Source organism: Coffea arabica, chromosome 2c, assembly GCF_036785885.1.
Source record: "Coffea arabica cultivar ET-39 chromosome 2c, Coffea Arabica ET-39 HiFi, whole genome shotgun sequence".
Taxonomy (NCBI): Eukaryota; Viridiplantae; Streptophyta; class Magnoliopsida; order Gentianales; family Rubiaceae; genus Coffea; species Coffea arabica.
In genome coordinates this window covers 25,331,301-25,353,207 of record NC_092312.1, presented here as the reverse complement: position 1 = coordinate 25,353,207, position 21,907 = coordinate 25,331,301, and the positions used below count along the sequence as shown (strand labels likewise).

The following is a 21,907-nucleotide window of genomic DNA, read 5'->3' as shown; positions in this document are numbered from 1 at the left end:
AGTTGATGACTAATTATATATTCGATGCTTGATTTACAGGGAAACTATAGATTTCAGTTGTTTTCAATGTCATATTGTGAATGAGCGTTGTCAAATTTGTTCTCCATGGGAATTTGGATAAAATTTTCAAGCTCTGTGATTTGCAAGTTTTCGAAGACAGCCCATTTGAACTACACAGGAACTAGAGTGGTGCAGTGCAACAATGCTGGAGGATGCTTTTGCATGACAGGATTTTTAGCTTACTGCTGTTGTTCCATGATGTCCGTTTTCCTCTTTAGTAGTTCTTGAAAAAGGTTTACATCTCAAGTGAGCTTCAATTTGGGAAAATAAAAAGAAAGAAAAATGATTTTTCACATAATTCTCTTTATGGTTTCAAAACTTACACATGACATGTCAAAGTAACTGAAATGGTCCTCTACAATAGAACCAATTAAAATGTCAAGATTATCCGTATTTAGAAACTAAAATGACTGAAATTGCTAAGATATAAACACTTAATATGTGTGACATTTTAGCCCCTTATCGTTTTAGTACTTTACCACATAACTCCCTTATGATTTTCAAAATCTATGCATAACTTCCATGTGGTTAATAAATAAATTTTATCTTAATATAGGGGTAATTTTGATATTTTAATCGACTCCGTTATGGAATACAAATTCTACTATTTAATACTTTAGTCTAAACTACGATGAGATTGAGTATAATTTTGAAACCATTGAAAGGGTACATAGAAAAATACTAAACCACAAGGAAGTAAATTGTAATTTATCCAAGAAAACATGGTTGGTCTATTGTAACGGGTTCGTGGTTAGCATCACGGCAGTTGTTTATTTGTTTTTTTTTTAAATTACTTTTTTGTTTTTGGTATAAGTAAGAGGAATCGAGCCGTAATCTTTCACTCATGCTTTCTCCCATCCAATTATCCAATCCATTCCTCCCGGGCTACCATCATGGCATGCAACATTATGTAACACAAAGAAAAAGAGATTAAAAAAAAATGTTAAACAGAGGTGATGTGAATTTGATATTAACTCGTAAACTTAGAAAAAGCATTGCTTAGGGTCCATGTTTTAGATATAATTCTGATCTTTTTAACTTTTTGAAACACCCATCTTTTCTACTGATATTTGTAAAACTCACAGCAGTTTTTAGATAGTTTTTTCTACGTCTCTCATTATTTATGCATGGCAGGCGCAATTATTTGAATAATTAGCTTCTTAAGAATAGCTAGTTAGAATTATCATTATTATTATTATTATTACTACTACTTGGCCACGTAATTTAGACTTCAGAAACTCCTTGTAAAGTTTTTTTTTTTTTTGACAAGTCCACTCTTTGTTTGAAAAGCTATTTTTTATAAAATAATTTTATATTTTTATGAATATATTTTTCAATCACCTTTTTATTTCACATACATCAAATCATTACAGTAAATTTTTTTTTTTTTAACAAAAATTTTGGAAACTAGCAATCCAAATGAGATCTTACTTTTCGACCACACAATGATAATTTTTATGTTATACACTTGAATTGGATGTTACGTGTTGATCATTCGTATCCTTCATTTGACTGCATATCATACTTGTTTCGTAACACCACGAACGAGTATGGACAAAATTTTCTGACTTGCTGACTATTGCTTTTTAATTCAAATATCGTACTCAGTATTGTCTGTTGATACCATTGCATGTCCTATTGTCAAACAACTCTATCATTAGCTATACATGCAGAAATTACATCACATATGTAATTTATTTATAAAATTCGTATTGGTTCTACGTCCCTACTCTCTAGTGGTAAAGCTGCAGTAACAATTTCAAATGCTACCTAAAACTTTTGGTCCTAAAATATGCAAAGTAAACAAATATTACTAATATATCAGACAGCCTCTTTCTCCTTGGAACATTGGCAGCGGACAGTGATAAAGTTAAACATTGGAGGCAGCTTACTTAAATCCAATTTAATTAATAACTTAATGAGGTGATTAGTCTGAATTTTTCATACCAACTTTGAAAGAGACTAGTTGGTGTTCGGACTGTTAAAAGAACAGCACTAGATTAGATTTCTGAGTGTTAGATTATAAAAGGGTAAATTTCTTGTTATCTTCTGTGATTTTACATAACACTAGATGACCCCTCTAAGATTTTGAAATAGTCACATAATTTCTTTGTGGTTTTATATAAAGTGAAAAATGGATAGAATACACAATCAGTTTTCGATTTATACCAAATCCACGTAACCCCCTTATATTTTGTATAAATATCAACTTTACTGATGCCCTGTAATTTTTGCATTTATCCACTTAATCTCCTTATACTTTTATACAAGGTGGTTAAACCGTCGATTGATTTAGTATTTACGAAAGGGCACTATTGATATTTCAACCAACAACATTTCATAGGTTATTTTTCGTCAAATTTTCACTTTACATAAAATCATAGGGAAGTGAAGTAGATATTTTGAAACGTTTGGAGGTCACGTGACAATAGATAAAATCAGATGACTATTAGAAATGACGATTGAAGTGCTGATTGCTTATGGTTGTCCAAACAAATGCAGAATTTCAGAAGTTATATAAGTAATATGATCATGATTTTATGACACAGTGGGATGGTGGGAGTAGTGATAAAAAAAAAAAAAAGAATGATGAAATGAAGTTTGCAGATTTATTTAAGGATACCTCAGGGTTTTCATTAAGTATGATAAAGATAGAACTTTTAAATTCAATACAAGGTACAAAATTAACTTTATTTGATTTTAGCCTATACTTTACAACCTTACACAATTAAAAGTCAAAAAATTTGTGCGTGAAAAGAGATTTGACATGCAAGGAAAAATCATGAAAACAAAAGACAAGCTTGCAGGCAAACGAAAATAAAAAGAAATGAAACATCAGATCACAAAGTCTCAAATTTAAAGATCTAAATATTCGAGACTTGATTAAAAGGTGTCCAACGAGTATTACTTGGTATAACTAATCTATGGCTAACTTATCATTTTAATATACTATTTATTTATGTTTAGTTTTCCTTACATTTAGATAATTACTAGATTTAATTTCATATTTTCCAAATTTTAATATTTAAAACCTAACTTAATGAATATTCATTGAACACCCAGTTAAGCAAATACATTAATAATTACTGAATTAAATGGGATTCCTCTCAATAGTTTCATGCTCCCCACAAAATTATGTTCTTGATTGAATTGTGTGTTTTCATAGAAAAATACTTTGGGTGTATTTTTTATTCACTTTTTTACTTCACACGTGTCACATCGTTATAATATATTTTTCTATAAAAACTTTAAAGATTTACAATCTAAACAAGGCCTAAGGTTGCCACGTGAAAACATGAAATGATCTAACACCTTTTTGCAGTAAAATAAATCATAGAGATTTTTTGAAAGGCTAATTACCATGTAATACAAAACTTGTATGTCACCTTTACATGGAACCAGACCAAATACATAGACAGCTCTTCTCTATTGTCATCTATCAACATTGTCTGGTTACAGAGCCAACACTAATCCATTCCCTCCTATACCCCCCAAAAAATGGGGAATGGAATTAGAAGTCCCATCTCATTTCTCATCCTTCTTGCTTTACTATTCCCCTTGACCCTTCAAATCTCAGCCGTTAATTACCCGATCAACGTCTGGCCTAAACCGACAACCTTCTCATGGCCCAAACCTCAAATAGCCTTACTTTCTCCGAAGTTCGAAATCCATTTCCCTTCACACCCATACCTCCATCGCGCTGCCAAACGCTACCGTCAACTACTCATTCAAGAACAATACCACCCACTGGTAGCCCCGCCTCTCAATCTGCCGGAGTCACCCGCACTCCAATCGCTGATCATCACCGTGACTGACAAATCCGCGCAGCTAACTCACGGCGTTGACGAGTCCTACACCCTCGTTATTCCCTCACCATCTCAAAGTACTGAGGCCGCCATATCGGCCCAAACAACATGGGGAGCTATGCGCGGGCTGGAAACACTTTCTCAGCTGGTGTATGGAAAGCCATCAAGAGTGGCTTGTGATTTGTATATCTATGATGAACCCTTGTTTCCTCATAGAGGAGTGATGTTGGATACCTCAAGAAACTTTTACTGGGTGGCTGATTTGTTGAGGTTGATCAAGGCCATGAGTATGAATAAGCTGAATGTTTTGCATTGGCATATAACGGACTCGCAGTCGTTTCCCTTGGTGTTGCCTTCGGAGCCGGAGCTGGCCGAGAAAGGAGCCTATGGGGAGGTGATGAAGTACTCGCCGGAAGATGTCAAAAAGGTGGTGGAATTTGGTATGGAATATGGGGTCAGAATTGTTCCTGAGATTGACATGCCCGGTGAGTTGTCTACTTACATACGTTTCTTTCCGAATTATGATTTCATTGTCCAAATTATTTGGTTGGTCCTCAAACTATTTGGTCACTACGCTTTTAATGCTCCAACTATTATTTGTATATTTTTAGCTCTCCAAACTCCTAAAAGCGTCCGTTCGAATTGACCATTTTTTTTAAAATAAGTTTTTCAAATATAATATTATAATAATATATAATAATTTAAAAAATATTTTATCCATACAATATTTAAAAAATTTTTATTGTAAAAATTTTTCATATATATTATTATAGTAAAATTGTTTAAAAATACTCCTAAAAACAACTAATTCAAACGAAGCAGGTTCTGACCTTATGTCCATTCAAGCTTTTAAAACCAACGGAAACTACACCGTGCACAATATACAAGCAAAAATCTACTCATAACTAGCAAGTTTCATAGAAATCTAAGTCCAGATTTGGAATCTACATGAAAAGCAAAGTCTAAAAATGTAATTTAATTTAAATTTGATAGCACTACAATAATGATCAATTACTGGTCAACAACAATCAATGGCCGTTTTAATGTATTTGGAGGATTGAAGATGGTGAAAATTATGTCACTTTGAGGAAGATTTTATCGGGAATAATGATTGAAATTGATTGATGGGCTAGAAATATATGTTTTTAGACGTAAGAGGGCTAAAAATATACAAATAATAGTTAAAGGGCTGAAAGTGTACAAGATCAATAATTTGAGGGCTAAAGGGACTTTTTGCCCTTTCAAAATTGAATAGATGCTATCTAAATTGAATATACAAGTCGGATGGAGTTGAGTAAAGTTGACTATAATTGCATATTAATCTTTACTACACACTAGCATATACATTAACAAATATAGATACATGTCACTTGATATCAATTAGAGGTTGGATTTTAGATTTGCATACTTCTACACCCGCTAATATATATATCATAATTGCACTGTTGCACTTAATTATAAATTTGGTTTGCTATATTGATTACTTCCATAATTCTTTAACTCTTTTGATCCAACGGTGGTACTAAGTTTCTTCTAGTTAGGTTCATGGGTATGGTGAGGTTGTTTGTTTTACACTGGCGTGGATTGAAAGAATGAATAAGAAAGAGTGCTTGATATGTATGTAATAACCTAGAATCTATTAGGTTAAAATTGGCTTTTGACTTATATATTAGGCATCTTTCAGTTACTCTCCTCCTGTCCTTCCTCTGCTATTGTCTCCCTTAGGATAGAAATACCATTTGTCACCAATTGTAAAATATTTAATAAATTTACAAGAACCAAAGTCAAAACAACGTTCAAATTGCATTCTATATTTTCGGGCTATAAATCGGGCATGAATTTGAAGAAAAGCTTTATAGCAACTCTCTACTCCCGTATTAAAAGTTTTTTGCAGATGCATATGGTTACTGATATATTTTTAAGGGACATTGGATGCAACTTAGTTTTTAGGTTGTTAACTTGATCAACTCCTTTGGCGAGAGTACCATGCAATGAAACCAGGGCATGCTAGACTTACATTTCGTTAGGTTCCTGAATTAAGTTTCTTGAAGCCAATCTCAATATGGTCGTTTCGAGATTCATTATGCAGCAAAGACACTTGTCTTCCATACATGACTGCAGATTATGTAATTTGCAGGACACACTGCCTCATGGGCAGAAGCTCACCCTGACATTGTAGCTTGTACAAACATGTTCTGGTGGCCTGCTGGAGCAGATTTGTCGAGCCGAATAGCCCATGAACCCGCAACCGGTCAACTGAATCCCTTGGCCTCCAATACCTACAAAGTAGTCCAAAATATCATCAAAGATGTAGCCACTATGTTTCCAGATTCATTTTTTCATGGAGGAGCTGATGAGGTCACCACAAATTGCTGGAAATCTGACAAATCCATCCAAGCTTTCCTTGCCAAGAATGGGACTCTGAGCCAGCTTCTAGAAATGTTTATTACTTCTACCTTGCCTTACGTCATCTCCCAAAATCGTACAGTCGTCTACTGGGAGGATGTTCTATTGGATGCCAATGTCAGCGTGGCTGCTTCACTACTTCCCCAGGAGAATGTCATTTTACAGACATGGAACAATGGGCCGAACAACACGAAAAAGCTTGCTCAAGCTGGTTATCGAGTTATCGTATCATCAGCCGAGTTTTACTACTTGGATTGTGGGCACGGAGGGTGGGTTGGAAATGACAGCCGGTATAACCAGCCACCGGGTACTGATCTTGGTAAGGGAGGTTCCTGGTGTGGGCCATTTAAAACATGGCAAACCATCTATAACTATGATATCACGTATGGACTAAATGAGGATGAGGCTAAGTTGGTCATAGGAGGAGAAGTAGCATTATGGTCAGAACAAGCAGACCCAACAGTTATGGACCCTAGAATTTGGCCTAGAGCTTCAGCAATGGCGGAAACATTGTGGTCTGGGAACAGGGATGAAACAGGAATGAAGAGGTATGCAGAAGCCACAGATAGATTGAATGAATGGAGGAACAGAATGGTGACCAGAGGGATTGGTGCTGAACCCATTCAGCCTCTTTGGTGCATTAGAAATCCGGGCATGTGCAACACAGTTCAGCCATATGTACCTAATTGAATATTCTGTGTCCAATATTCATTCTGGTTATCCCCTGTTTCGTATTACTCTGAGGCAGCTTTGCTATATGTTACTTTTGTATTGCTTATATATATGCAGGTTTCTTGTTATTTCATATTAAAAACATTTGAACTTTTAATAAATAAGTTGGATTTCTTTTGGTTGGGGGGGGGGGGGGGGCTTTAATGGTTTCAAAACAATCACTCAAACTTATTGATATGGAGAGATGTATTATACAAGATAACTATTGTTTGGTATGAATTTCAGGTGCTAGTAATTGCTCCTCAAGTGTTTTATGCATTGTAAATCAGATATTTCCTTGCATGTCTATCTTGGAAAATTAGTGAACTTTATACGGCCCATACCGAGACTCATGGTTTAAAGTCTCGGCCGAGTCGTCTCGAGGCCGTCACTGGAACGGACCCCTCCGATACGATACCGAGACGAAATGATTCTAAGATACTTGACTCGTGGAGATTTCGGCTGAGTCATCGAGAACTCGGCTGAGAAATCTCAAATACGGATAGTCTTGGCCGAGTCGACCCGAGTCATCCCAATTCAACTGACAAATTTATATTTTACAGATTTTCTTTTGCTAATTTTTTTTAGCATATGTTAATATTATTCACAATTTTTAGAAATATTAAATCCTTCAAAATTTGCATATCGTCAAAACCATGACCGATATGCTGAAATCGATGTGAAATAGTTTGGCCGCGACCACGACCGGGACCGCGACTTTGAACCATGCCGAGACAGATGATGTTTACGTCCCTTTTGATGATATCCATTTAAGGCTGGGTCTCGTTGCAATGAACTGATTCATAAAATAAGCCCAGACATACAGGCAAAAGAACTGATTGGTGCAAGCATTTCTGACTTGGAAATCTGTTTGCTTAGACTCGTTGATCAAACTTCAGCATTAGACCCAATTTTAATTAAACGATTGAAATACTTTCTTTTTATGCATAACCTGCTTATAAGACTAGTGAGAAAACTAATGCCAAGATTCCCAGTCACAGAGATTAAAAGAAAATATGTAGACATAATGAGCCACTGAAGCATAAAGTAAACTGGGGAAACCACTTACAACCCAAAAGCATTTCATAATACGAATTTAATTTAGCTTTAATCAGTGTAAGCGATCTCTTGACAGAATGTAATTAGAATTGCGGAAGCAAGGCTGAAATTTTCCCCGAAACATTTAGGTCTTGAAGTCGAAGAACCACTTTGCAAAGCATAATTTGCTAGGAATAAAGTTTTCTTGCAAATTTCCTGATAGTATAAAGCCTGTAAGTAGCTATTTCTGGCATACAGTTCCCATGCCATTACTGAATGATTAAACTATACCAGATTATGATATGTAGTTGAGACATCAGTGTCTGGGGGCTGGCCAATAGTCGATATCTGAACTGGCTCCAAATGGCATCATTGCATAGAACCTTACCTTCCTAATTACTTCTGCCAACTAGTCTTTGCCCATGTGTTTAGGTTTTGTTTAAATCTGAGCAGGACTGTTAGATGTTTAATGGTGAAAACCTTTCTTAAGGGACTTGAATCCGAGTAACAGAAAAGAGTCTTTGGCACATTCTGGTGCTTCTTGGATGTGGCACAAACCCCTATCTTTTGCTGGATAAATTAAGGTGAAGTAAGCAAGAGGGTAACCTCAAAGTTGGAGTGATATCCTAGTTTTTGACTCTTGCACTAATATTAACATGGCATACAGCTGCACAAACTCACTAAGCTTATGCATACCTGCTTTGCTTCATCCAATCCAGCGAATTTTGACTTTTCAGCCCATCATTGTTGCCGGTTTCTTATACTCAATCACTTAATCATGCATTGTCTACGATATAAAACTTTTACTTGTGCTAGTCAGCCTTCCATAAATGCAGTATAAAAACCAGAACTAGTTGTAAACAACTCAAGTTAGTCTGAGTTTTGTGTATTCTTGTATTGAGAAGCATAATGAGGTCCTCTAGCCAAGCTATAATCTTCCTCATGGCTGCCTTTTTGGTGCTGTTTCTCATTGCACCAGCTTCAGATGCTGCAGTTACATGCGGCGATGTAGCCAAGAAGATTGCCCCTTGCGTTGACTACCTGAGGTCAGGCAGTGGGGCGCCACCTCCTCCTTGCTGTGGAGGAGTTAAAGCTCTAGCAGCTTCTGCAACAACTACACCAGATAAACAGGCTGCTTGTGCTTGCCTTAAGACTCAATCCAAGAATCTGAACATCAAACCTGAGCTAGCTCAGGCTCTTCCAGGAAATTGCGGAGTCAGCTTGCCTTATCCTATCTCCCCGAATTTCGATTGTACCACGTAATAACTCTTGCCTCTTGCTTATGGGCGTATTATATCAGCTTGTACTCTTGTTTCTAATGTTTGTTGTTGTCCTTAATTTGCAGGATCCGCTGATTCTGAAGCAGCTCCGCAGAGGATAAATGCTTCTCTTTTGTATGAAGAAGCAAAGTACGATGATGCCGGTCTTATTTACATTACGATGATGTTGGTTCTCTTTCATCTAGTCATATTATGAATTATGCTGGACTTATATCCTTGCTGTCTTGTACTGTGAAATAAAGCATATATTGTGAGAATTTGGTTTCTCAAATCTCAAGTGCATTACCTAATTCCTGTATCTCTTCTAATTTCAGTTTTTCGTTTGTCAATTCATGGTAAATTTTCGACCAAGTAGATCACACTAAAACAAAAACGAATCCTCAAAAACCATAGAAGAAATGGCGAACCTGTTCTCGCTACGAGCAGAATGCAAACCGGCTTTTTGTGGCTCTGTTACCATCACATCTGCTCCAAATCCCACAATGATATGCTTATTCATCATGTGATCATGCTTCGCAATCGCAGGTCGTGTCGCGGCATATCGATTGAATATCGGGTGATACGCATGTTATAACACATGAAAGTCTCCAAAAATTTTTAAAAAATTACTAAAATTAGAAAATACCAAAAAAGACACAATTTAAAAAAAATCTGACTAGACTCCGAGTTGACTCTGATATATCGGCCGATAGCATACATCACGGATTCAAATTAGCTAATATCATCCGAGTCAAAGTAAGCCGTTGCGGATATGGTAATATTTGCGATTCAGGGATATGTATCATACCGATCCCCTCCGTTCCAGTTACAACTTGGCCGATACGTATTGGTATCGGTTGGCCAATATGGCAAACCATGCATGTGATGATGTATTGTGCAGGGCAGAATTTTACAATGAAATCAATAAAAATGACAAAATTTTGTCAGCTTCGCTATTTAAAATGGCAGTAATAACTAGAAGCTGTGTCTGATCTTTTGCTTACAGTGTCAAATTGATACAAGAAAAGACAATCAAACCCTTCTGACTTAAAAACTCTGATGGGCAAAGTGCTTCAACTGCTATCATTGATTGAAATCTAGTGTGAATATAGTAATACATCCACTTTCAATTTGATGTTTATTACAAAACATGAGCACTTTTGGAATCTAAGAATCAATGTACAAGTGGACAATCTTGCTTGATTTTTTCTTATATATTCAAGAAAAAATTGTCCTGTAGCATTAATCATAATTTTAAGAGAGATAGAAGGCTATGAGAATTGTCCTGGAGTAACGTGCTCTCGTGCTTAGGCCGAATTTTGCAACGAGATAAGCATCAGGCACATGACAGGCTTCCTGATAGCTAATCCCACAGCACCGCATTGCCATAGATCACCTGCTTGCAGAATGCAGATCCTTATGCAAAGATCACAAACACGCTTCCAACTTTTCTCAATTGCTGCCTGCCCCAACTCTAGCTCACTTACTAGATGTTAACCAAGTTTGCTACTTTTTGACTTCCACCACATCACATGAGACAGAATGAGATGAGTTTTAATCTCCTTTTCTGAATTATGCAATTAATTAAACAATTGCTCCCCCTATACAGATCCTTGCATTTCTTTCTATAAATATCAATTTGCCACCTTGAATTCAAGCAAGACTTAAAACTTATCCGGATTTCAAATATTGAAAGTTTCGTAATATTGCTTTCTATGTATCTGCAGCATGAAATCCAAGGCCCCTTTTGTCGTGATCACTCTCTTTGTGCTGATTTTGCTGGTTGCACCTTCGGATGCAGCAATATATTGAAGAGCATGAGCCCTTGTATGACTCATCTGAGGAGCAGCGGTGCCGGGGTGCCGCCAGCAGCGTGTTGTGCTGGACTAAAGAGTGTCGCGCATCTTCAGCAAAATCTGCTTCCGACAAAATGGCAATTTGTGGCTGCGTCAGGGCAGCTTTCCGGCAAACAAAAGTCACCGATGCAACCGCAAAGGCTCTTCCTGGCCGGGGTGGAATCACCCTTCCTTTCACAATGTCCTCCAACATCAAATGCTCCTGAGCATGTTACTTAAAATCTTGTGGGAGCCAAACAAGGAGAAACTAGTGAACAACTCCTGTTTATCTTCTCAACTAGTAATACTAGACATTTCTTAAATTTCTTAAAGCTATAAAGTGCCTACCAAATAGTACATGATTCTGAGTGTTTTACTTATTACATGATATTTCCATGGTAGCCTTGAAAGATTTGTTGATTCAAAACTTTCAGCTGAAAAATCTAAAAAAAAAAAATTGAGAAACAAGAAAACATTTAATATTTGGGACAAAATGAGTATCTATAATCCACTTAGTACCATTTCACTTTGCCAATCTGTTTGGTATAAGTATGTAAGTACACACATCTTCAAGAAAATGTGGATGACACTCTTATTGACAATTTGAGTACGTGAATTATACAAAACTAGACATATCTTTCATCAAGTTTACACTCAATTGTTTTTATGAAATTATGTTTATCTTTTCACGCAAGTTAAAAAAACAAAAAGAGTCAAAGGAAGTGTCATTAACAGATAAAGAATGTGACATGAACATTTCTCATATCTGAATCAGTTCTAACATACTCTTTTGGCACTCTCTGTCACTTTTGCAGGACAAAATGTGACTGGTTTAGTTTAATTTGGAGCATCAGAACACTCAAAAAGCAGCTTCAGTCAACGTTGTTACATACTAGTGATCAATAAGCATGGATGTTTTGATGGTTGCATGTGTCTATCTATCCTTTTAGGCTTCTTGTACACGGTTTGTTACCAATAGCAATGAATGGATGAGTTGCTTGTTGGAGAGGAATAATCTTCTCTCCAGACCCTAACTTCTGATATATATATATATATATAAGAACTTACTGCTTGATACTACCACCGATTAACCTGTAAATAGTAGGATGAATTTTAATTTTAATTAACCTATAGTAAGAATAAACTCATGTACGGTGAAAAAAAAAATTATACTCATGACTTTGACCATTAGAGTACCTAAACCTTTTGGCATCTTAGTCTATTAGGGGCATGTTATAAAAGAAATTAAAGTGTGTTCGGATAGGAGATTCTTTGGGATAATTTTTTAAAAAAATACTATAAAATTTTTTTGATGTGACGTATGTAAAATAGAAAGGGTGCTAAAAAATGGGTATGCAAACAAATAAATTTGTGCAAAAAAAAGTCCATCCAAACAGACCCACCATAGTCTTCTTTCTAAAACCCCTCTTACCGAGCTTTCCTGAAAAATACTCATTTTATTTTATATAATAATATATGTTAAATGAGACCAAAAAGATGAAATGGGCAGAAAATTGTGTATATCAATGGAGGAAATAACGAGGACAATAATTATATACAATGACACTATAGAACAATGAAAGGGATGTGGCGCAACTTGGTGGCGTGGCGCCTTTGTTTTGTATTTGAATGGATTGAGAAATAAGGGAGTATAAGTGAGAGGTCTCGTGTTCGAAATTTTTTATTTGAACAAAAAAATTAAAAAAAAAAAGGGCTTTGGACTCGTACCACATCGAGGCTGAATTTGTTTCAGAACAATCCACAACAAGCGGTCAAGCCTGTCCGGTTCGGCCCATAACAAGAATCGAAACTCTGAAGAGATTTAAGATTTTGTTGAGTACACTATTCGTTTGGGCCACGCTAAGCTTCAATTTACCATTTTAAGTATTACGACCCAAATACAGATTTGTTCCCAAAAAAAAAAAAAAACCCCAAATGTGCGCAATATCTAACTAATCTTGGTTCAACCCCAGCTAATTTTACAGATTTCTCTTTTCGAGGCAAATTTGATTATAATGTTAAAATCCTTGGGCAGATTCGCTCCATGCGTGATAATTAATGGACTCAAATGATATAGATTTAAATACGCATAAGCACAATGTGATTTTTTTTTTTTTATAAAAGTGATTAAATTATGATGTTTACGATTTTTCCAAAAAAAAAAAAATGATGTTTACGATGAATCTAGTGAAATTACACTTGCGAGCAATGTAATTACAATTAAAATTTGTGGAAGCTAAATCAACCATGATGAAATGAGAAAAAACTATTTTACTTGTAGAAGTAAGTTTCCTTGTATTTCTTTCTTTTCTTTTTGACTGATAAAATGAGGATTTTTTTCATTTCATATGTACCTTGTCCTTTTTTAAGTAATAATGGTCATCGGAATATTTTGTGTGTACAAGTAGAGGTGTCAAATCCTTCAGGACCACATTAAAGAGAAGTGGCGTACAGGCTACTATCCACCCGTGAACAAAAATCAAAGCATATGCTAGAGCATTTGCAATTTTCTTTTTCCTATCTTTTTTGAAGGATCCATAGCTAGTAGTAGTGTAGGGGTGGCAATCGGGTCGGATTCGGGTTTGCGAGTCTGTCGTCGGGTTGAGGCTTAAGCATAACAAAAAATCTGTTGACCCGAACCCGACCCGTCAATCCGAAATGGGTCAGGGTACATGACACGAACCCGAAAATTTCTGGTTGGCGGGTCGACCCGAAATGACCTGAAACTTAATTTATTAATTTATCACTGTAATTTCTAATAAAATCAATTTTTCACAAAATTAATTACATCATCAAGTAATAGAAATTTAAATAAATAATTTCAAACCAAATCTAAAATAAATTAAACACCATAAAAGTGTTTTATCCCAAACCAAATATAAAATAAATTAAAACAGCATAAAAGTAAAAAATAACATAATATATTATTTGTCCAAATATAATAATTTTAACTTCACACAAGTTAAATAAATTCATTTAGGATTAAGTAGTTAATGCCTTTGGAAAAAAAATGATTTAGTTTAGTTAGATAAAATAATTTTTATGTTTATTAAATTAGTTTTAATTCATAAACGGGTCACATCGGATCATATCAGGTCACCACGGATTGATTCGAAATTGACCTGTTTTCTTTTCGGGTTCATCGGGTTCGACCCGATTCTGACCCGAACTCTCGAAACCTCAATCCAAACCCATTAATTTCGTGTTAGGTTCGTGTCGTGTTTTCGGGTCGTGTCAGGAATTGCCACCCCTAACTAGTAGTAGTAGAGCATTTGCTAATCAGTATTGGCAACAGATTTGGATAGTGAAATATTTGCAAAAATTTATTTACTCACACAATCGACATATTTTCGAATCATCTTTTTATCTCATATAAAATACATCAAAAAATTGTTACAGCATTTTTTTTTTCAAAAAATTATCCCAAATAATCTACTTTCAAATAGTATTTTAGACAGTACTGCTATAGTTTTACCAAGCTCTGATTTGCACATCATGCAAATCTCGAATTGCAGGAATCTTGCCATTGAAAATCACTCACTCCAAAGACAGGAGCAATTGCAATTATGAGAATTTTACACTAAAAAGAGATACATGAAAAGGGCTCCTGTTTCTTGATTTAATCAAGAAACTTCACCACCTCCTTTTGGTCTCCAAACTTTGAGTGGAGATCTCAATTGAGGAGTCAAAACTTTCCATCGACAGAAAAGAGGAAGACAAAGATTCACATGTTGCTATATGCTAAACTAACCTATAAAGTGCTTGCTTCTAGTGATAAGAAGACAAACATGAAGTCTAAAATTTTGGCTAACTTGCACACATGAAAAGGTAGGGGTACACTGAACTTGGTCATGGACACTTAGTGTTTCTACCAGGTCCACCATAGTAGAAGAAATTACCCCAGTCTCCATCTTTACCAAGCTTTACATCATAGCAATTTGACTCCTCAGTGAAAACGCCAAGGTCAGTGGGGGCTCTCAAGTTGTTTGAGCCATCTACAACCTGGATATTCTTGAAGTAACTTGCCCCTGAAAACCCTTCTTCAGGAAAATGGCCACTGCCCATTTGAGTAGTGGTATGCAATCCATCTGATTCCAAGTTCACCACCTCTCCACCCCATTCTACCATAGAAGCACTGTCAACTAGGTAAGAAAAGAGAGAGGCTGGCCAGTACCCCAGCACATAATCATTTCCAAATTGCATCCACCAATTACCCTCTTTTGGATCCTACCAACAATTACAAAAGTCAAGAAGATAACATTAAATAGAGGCAAGACAACAAACAAAACGACACTGAAAAAGAGAAGCATGATTCCAAATGAACAACTGTAAGAGATTCGCTTTCCACCTCTATATTATAATCCATGATTCTGCAGTCTTGCATGTTCAAATTATAACATTTTTTATACTATTGAAATTTTTGTCACAAAATATCACTTTTAACCCCTCAGTTGGAGACTTCTATTCTTATTGAAGCTATTTTTGGCCATGAAGAACAGCTATAAGGAATTCCCTTCCACCTCTATGACATAACAAATACTATGATAGCGTGCCACCATTAGGAAAGTTTTATTTTCATTCTGGAATACTTGTACTTACAAGAGAAAATTAAGCTGAACTTTTGCAGTGTAACAGATTCTAATGTGAACTGATGCTGAACAAATAAAAACCAAAAATAGAAGTACCCTAGTGTAAGACAGTTTTGTTGCAAGTATGAATTTTCTTTTCCAATTGAAACAAAACTATTTGGCTTGTGATGATAGTACATGACTTTTCCTTCATTTCATTTTTTTTTTGTGTGTGTGTTTTATTTATTTTGATGAGAAAAAAAATTTCTAATCAAGAAAGGAGTGGGACAGTCGAGTCAATTTTTGGTGATTAAAGTTACCTTCCATACAAGTATGCTGATGTCGTATTGTGAACCCTTATAGGATGAGAGTGGGGAGATGCTGGCCCCTAGGGCTATTTCACTGTTGATTTGAATAAAGCCTGAGCAAAGCAAGTTGTAGCAACCCGTGGCTTGATAAGCATCACTCTGTCATTATTTTTTCCACATTTTCAACAGAAAGCCCATGACACGGTTCAGATGAAAGCATATGCTAGCTGTATTAATAGAAACTTGATTGGCACAAAACAAAACAATATGCAAGACAAGATTTGATGGCTTACAGTCCAGTAGGTGAAGAGTCTAGTGTTGCTATCTCCATATAAATCAGGGCTGACCTGAAATTTTTGTTCAACTAAAAATTATTGGGGAAAATAATTGATCACAGGCCACACTGCACATGGTTCTTGACACTATCAGCATGACAATAATGGTACTAGGTGTTATGGTCAAAATTACCTGCCAACCAGCTTCAATGCTGTTGAGATCAGAATTAAAAGTACCCCCCAAAAGCCAAATCTGGGACAGGCTAAATTCATTAGGCTGCTGAATTTGAGGTTCCCAAACGTTTATGGTTGCCTTTGCTCCATAGTACTTGCCTCCTTCAACATATGCAATTGCATGCTAAATATGCTCAAAAAAAAGGCAAGAAAGGAGAAAATCTGTGAATGGATGGTAAGAGTATTGACTTATGAGACCAGAATTGGAAGAATTGCTTGTACCTGGTGACCAGTTTGGGTGATTAAGTCAGGTGCAGCTGACCTTGGCTGAGGAGAACTTTTGTGCTTCTTCTTTCCAAAACTCCCAATTGAGCTTGCTCTCAAGAGATCCTCCTGTTTTGTTCTTCTAATTGGAATGGTTCCCTCAGGACACCTTCCATTCAAGTGCCACAATTGATGGACTGGTTTCGTCTCCTCGTTCAGATTAGACACTTTACTCACCCCAAAATTTAGCCCTTCTGGATGATAATTAGGCCTCACCTATCAAAGCCAATTACACAACCTCAGCTTTCAAGGGCAATCATAGCAGACATCTCCTTTGCAGAATTGTGCAAACAGAACTGACCTGAATGGTGTGGTTTTGCAGCAAAGGATGATCAAATGCTGGTTGACGAGACCTATGGACGCAATCAATTATATCGCCATCTGGGCTCTGTCCAAAACCACCCATCGTGCATCAATTATGTAAAACCACACATGCAAACACGCGCTAAAAGATCACACAAAAGCAGAGGGACCTTTACCTTGATGGACTTAAGGGGAGTCTTGTTCAATTTGCTCAACTGCTTCGTAACTTGAAGATTCTGAAATTCAGCGTTCAGTCTTCTTGAAGCATCGCAAAAACTCATCATCAATAGCAATATGAAACAATAGTACAATCCCTTTTGCTTCATTTTGGCATCCATGTACAGCATGCCTTAATCAAAACTTGAACTCCTGCAACAAATACAATCTGGGATGTTCTTCAACTGATGCAAGTGCTATTAATACCACCACATTTCAGAACTGTGGCTTCCTTTTAGAATGGAGCCAAGAAAATCTGCCGACGGTTTGTATTTGACAAGGGAGGAGGATGGTGGAAGGGCACAATGGGAATATTACGTAAAGAAAATGAAGGAAATGGAATGTGAAAGAGTGAGTGAGAAAGAGGCAGAGAAGTAAAGGGTGCTTTGGATCGTCTATGTTTCTGAGTTCATCATCTCTTTGAGCATTTAACAGCTGCACTTGTTTGTCGTTTCAGTGCGCCACTGTTCCCTAGTTCAATCTTCTTTTGGTTCAGACCTTACCAATAATATTTGAATCTCGTGACAAAACAGAACTTACTGCTGGAAACTACAAACATTTGTCAAAACTTTTTGGTGCTATCTAAGTCCCTTTTTTTTTTTTTGTTGTTTTATTTTGACATTTTTTCTGTTACAAAATTGGAAAGATTAAATGTCCCTTTACGCCCTTGTGACCTCCTCATCTTCTTACTCAATTAATCAGAGAGGAGAGGAAAGAAAAGATTCAATTGTGGAGTAATTGACATAAATGTACCTCTCAGAGAATTAAGGTTGGGGCCTCAATTCTTTTTAATCTGAGGACATATACATTTAGTGCAGCTTGTCTTCAGTTATAGAATGTGGACAACAAAGGCTTAGTCACTCTTAGACAGATGCAACTTTCACCAGCACCACACATGGCACATCCTTACAAATTCCAGTTATGACAATTTGATCCCACATTCAAATGCAAAATATATATGAAAAAAATTCCCATCTTGTGATTGGATCATTGATGAAAGTGGGTTTGACCCACATTTTGGTACAAGTCCACAGTCATATTAAATTAAAGCAATGTGCCTTCTATTGCCATCTCACTGTAATGGTTGACTTGTAGTGGGTGCAATGCAAGGCTGTCTAAAAAGGGAAAATGATTTTCCTTCACAATCTTGAATAATCTATAAGACTATTATGATGCTATGATAATTTCAATGCCAAGATTCAACAGCCTTGTTTTCCACTTAGAATGATTGGGTGGTTTTGACGCCAATTTGATGCAATGATATGGTGTAATTACGGCTCTCATTTTCTACTTCGAGCCTCCAAACCAAACGCCTTCTGCAGATGGAGAATATTGTTGGAAGTCTTCGCCTGCAGCTTCATAAACTTTCGATTGCTTGTCGTCCATCTAGCACTGATAAATTTTGTTTCTCTACTTTATTTTCACCAAGTTATTGTGCCCAAAACAGGATTGTTTTGTTAATAAAATAACAGTTAGTGATCCTTCCACTCATAAATGAGTTGGGCATAAATGAAAACGAGTAAACGCCACCCACAACACAAAACCCCAACAACCTGTGTAACATTTGGCTTTGGATGGCCAAATTTATAGCCTAGATTGTTGCCTTATACATCCAATCTGTATAGTTTGTGGAAAATGTTGGTTTATAAGTGCGAAGAAAAACAATCTCACCTTATAAGCCTGTTTTTGAGGTGAAAAATCCAATAACATATATATCTGAAATCGATAGATATCTATCGGAGTACGTCTTGTTATAATAATTTTATGAAACGTCAATATATTTGATTATTTTGACGATTAATCTAGTTTCGAACTTGAAATGTGATGGGAAGCTTGTAGGGTTATTCTAGGTAAGTTGGGGATGAGAATGCTAATCCATCAGCATGAATTATGCCATGTTGCAACTCTATCGATGGAGCTGAAAAGAAAAAAAGAAAGAAAGAAACAAAAGAATTGCCCCGCTACCTGCGGCCATGGCGAATTTTCGGATGCAAAAGTAAATTGCAGTACTAGGGAACAAGTTGTTCTTGGATGGTAGATGCGTCGCAATCAACTTTTTATTCTGAGAAGACAAATGCTGCTATCCAACTATCTGCAACGGGGAACAAAGAAGCTAGGGTATGATTTATGAGGATTATTACAGTTTCAAGTTAGATGTTTTGAGGGAGGAAGAACTTTTTCCCCTAAAGTACAGTCTATATTTCAACTGTAATCTTCTTCTTCTTTTGCATCTCAAAGGAGTTGTACAGATCTAGGGGTACTGTTGAATTTGACATAGTTCAATTATTGAAGATTCTTTGGGACTTCCTCTCTTAGCAGGATTTTGGCCACCATGTTGGAATGCTAGGATTTCCAAGATAAAGTTGTGGTCCTCTATTAGGGATTTCAAATTTAAAAGGAATTGCTAAAGTTAGAGACATGAAGATTCAAAAGGTTACGCAACAAAGCTTATCCACTGCAAAGATTTTATCTTGTTCCATGCATTTTAATCTAATCTAGGTCCCAATTGATCTATATGTTCCAAATGCATGCACTGAAAGTTGGTGAATTATGACTTAGTGAATATTACGTACAGAAATTCATGCTGAAATAACCAATGTCCTAAACTTGGAATATGGAAGTGGCGGACCATAGGCGCCCACAGTGCAAAGTCCATTTGGATTCTTATTATTTGAAAGTTTTTTTTTTATTTTTTCAAAACTTATAGTTAAATCATTTTTCCATCTCACTTCCATCACATCATATATTTTTCTTGAAAAAGAAATCCACCTAAAAGTTTTAAAACTCTTACTTATAGGTGTTGAGGATTATCCCTCATTATCCACAAATTGAAGAATAGTACAAAAAAGGGTCTGTCTACCGAGGTGATACATTTCTGGTGTCATATTTTTTAAAATGTAAGGTTAATTAAAAAAATAAATAAATACAAGAAATGATAAATAAGATTAAGAATAGAAAAAATATATAAATGTAAGAGAGGGTACTAATTATTAATATATATATATGATAAATTATGTGAATATTATGTGTGTTAATAAGTGCTCAGTGGATACTCGCTAGTTAACCCCTAAATATTTTCTCTACATATTTAGAAAATAGAGATTAAAGCTTCTTTCAATCAAATGGCCGTCATCATCAGCATGCCTAGTCCCAGCTTTTTCTGCATTTGTTGGCACCACCTACCTAGTAGTCACTGACGGAAACAAAAAGAAATTGCAGATTATTTAATCCTGGAACTAGACGTTTCTTTTGTTGAAAACTGTGCCTCACCGAACATTAATGACTAAGAAAAAGATGGGTTCGACAAATTATCCAATTCCAAATGATATATCTTTTTTTCTTTTTTCCTTTTTAAAGAAATGAGATATATCTTTTAAGAGGATGATATCAACGATTCAGCCTAGTTTTTCAGTTTGGCATTGACGTCTGACCCACCCTACCAAAAAAAAAAAAAAAAAAAAAAGAATACTACCCCACATTTCTGTCCATTCTTGCATATTTACATTTAAAAATTTCCATTATCCTGTGTAATAACCTGGTTATTTTTTTTTTTAGGAAGAAAGGAGGAAAAAATCAGCACCACTATTAGTAGGATTTTAATTGAATTCATTCTGTTTAGCAATTGGTACAAGGTAAAAAAGATGGGATATTTTTGTAGGGAAGTCATCAACTAATTTTTGAAAAATTAGAACAATGAGTTGGATAATTTACTTGGAACTCAAATCAATAATAGAGGAATTATTTAAATTTAACATATTATAATACTGTATCTTTAAAAGCTAAATCTGTATTTTATGCCATCAAATCAAAATTTCAAATTATTTAATTAACAATATAGTATTTTTTGTACCCCAATTGACATCGTAGCCTAGCCCACTGGATTGGAACAGTCCAACATGGTAAGTTGATTGGGCTGCTGCAGGGTCCAGCCTGGGTCTGCGGCTTGCTAAGTGAGGGGCTTTTGGACCAGCCCGAGTATCATCATTATTTATTAAACGGAGACATCATTAAAAATAGATATTTAAAAGATTGAAAAAAGATATAAAATAGGATTAGCGAATTAAGTGACAAAGATAAAAAGGAAGGTGTTCTAATTTATTATACTCTCTATTTTTCCTCTCTTTCGTGGATAAAGTTAATCCATTTCATGTTGATGTTTCGCTTAATATACCAATGCTCTAAAAGATTTTGATTTCTCTTAGTGCGCACATATATTGCAATTGAATGATCAAATGTATCGAATGTATTTAACTACCATACCATACACTGTAATTATGGATTTAAATGTTGGTATTGTTTAATGTGTTTATTTTCTACTATCTCATTGCAATTATTACTTACAAATTAGTATAATTATGTGCTATGGTTTTCCTTTTTGTCTTTTTGGGATATGCTCTCCTTTTTACTCTCATAATACCATGCTGTCAAATGCATGGCCAAGAGAATCAAAATCTCATCAAAGGAAAAATCAATCTAAGCCCAATGCCACAAAAAAAAAAACCCTTTAATTTAATTTAATTTAATTTTTACTAGAAATCCAAATGCACAATTACTTCTTTTCCCACTTTTTTTTTTTTTTTCTTTCTCGACCCTTATATGGAGAAACTTGAATTATACCAACTGG

General features: G+C 35.6%; 3 protein-coding genes across 3 annotated transcripts; 2 read left to right on the top strand and 1 right to left on the bottom strand.

Annotated features, from left to right (window-relative positions):
* Window positions 1–3,462: 3,462 nt before the first annotated feature.
* Window positions 3,463–7,072, top strand: LOC113726972 (beta-hexosaminidase 2). Its single transcript, XM_027250900.2, has 2 exons — window positions 3,463–4,351; window positions 6,004–7,072. Exons 1-2 carry the CDS (start codon window positions 3,559–3,561, stop codon window positions 6,960–6,962), a joined length of 1,752 nt encoding a protein of 583 aa, XP_027106701.1. The 5' UTR covers window positions 3,463–3,558; the 3' UTR covers window positions 6,963–7,072.
* A 1,801-nt stretch (window positions 7,073–8,873) lies between these two features.
* LOC113722843 (non-specific lipid-transfer protein 8-like) lies at window positions 8,874–9,572 on the top strand. The gene is made up of 2 exons (XM_027246070.2): window positions 8,874–9,280; window positions 9,367–9,572. The coding sequence occupies exons 1-2, from the start codon at window positions 8,931–8,933 to the stop codon at window positions 9,374–9,376; spliced, it is 360 nt and encodes a 119-aa protein (XP_027101871.1). The 5' UTR covers window positions 8,874–8,930; the 3' UTR covers window positions 9,377–9,572.
* A 5,069-nt stretch (window positions 9,573–14,641) lies between these two features.
* Window positions 14,642–17,682, bottom strand: LOC113726973 (protein neprosin). Its single transcript, XM_027250901.2, has 7 exons — window positions 17,244–17,682; window positions 17,066–17,152; window positions 16,723–16,980; window positions 16,460–16,624; window positions 16,285–16,338; window positions 16,004–16,150; window positions 14,642–15,342 (listed from the first exon to the last, which is right to left on the bottom strand). The coding sequence occupies exons 1-7, from the start codon at window positions 17,412–17,414 to the stop codon at window positions 14,965–14,967; spliced, it is 1,260 nt and encodes a 419-aa protein (XP_027106702.1). The 5' UTR covers window positions 17,415–17,682; the 3' UTR covers window positions 14,642–14,964.
* Window positions 17,683–21,907: the final 4,225 nt, after the last annotated feature.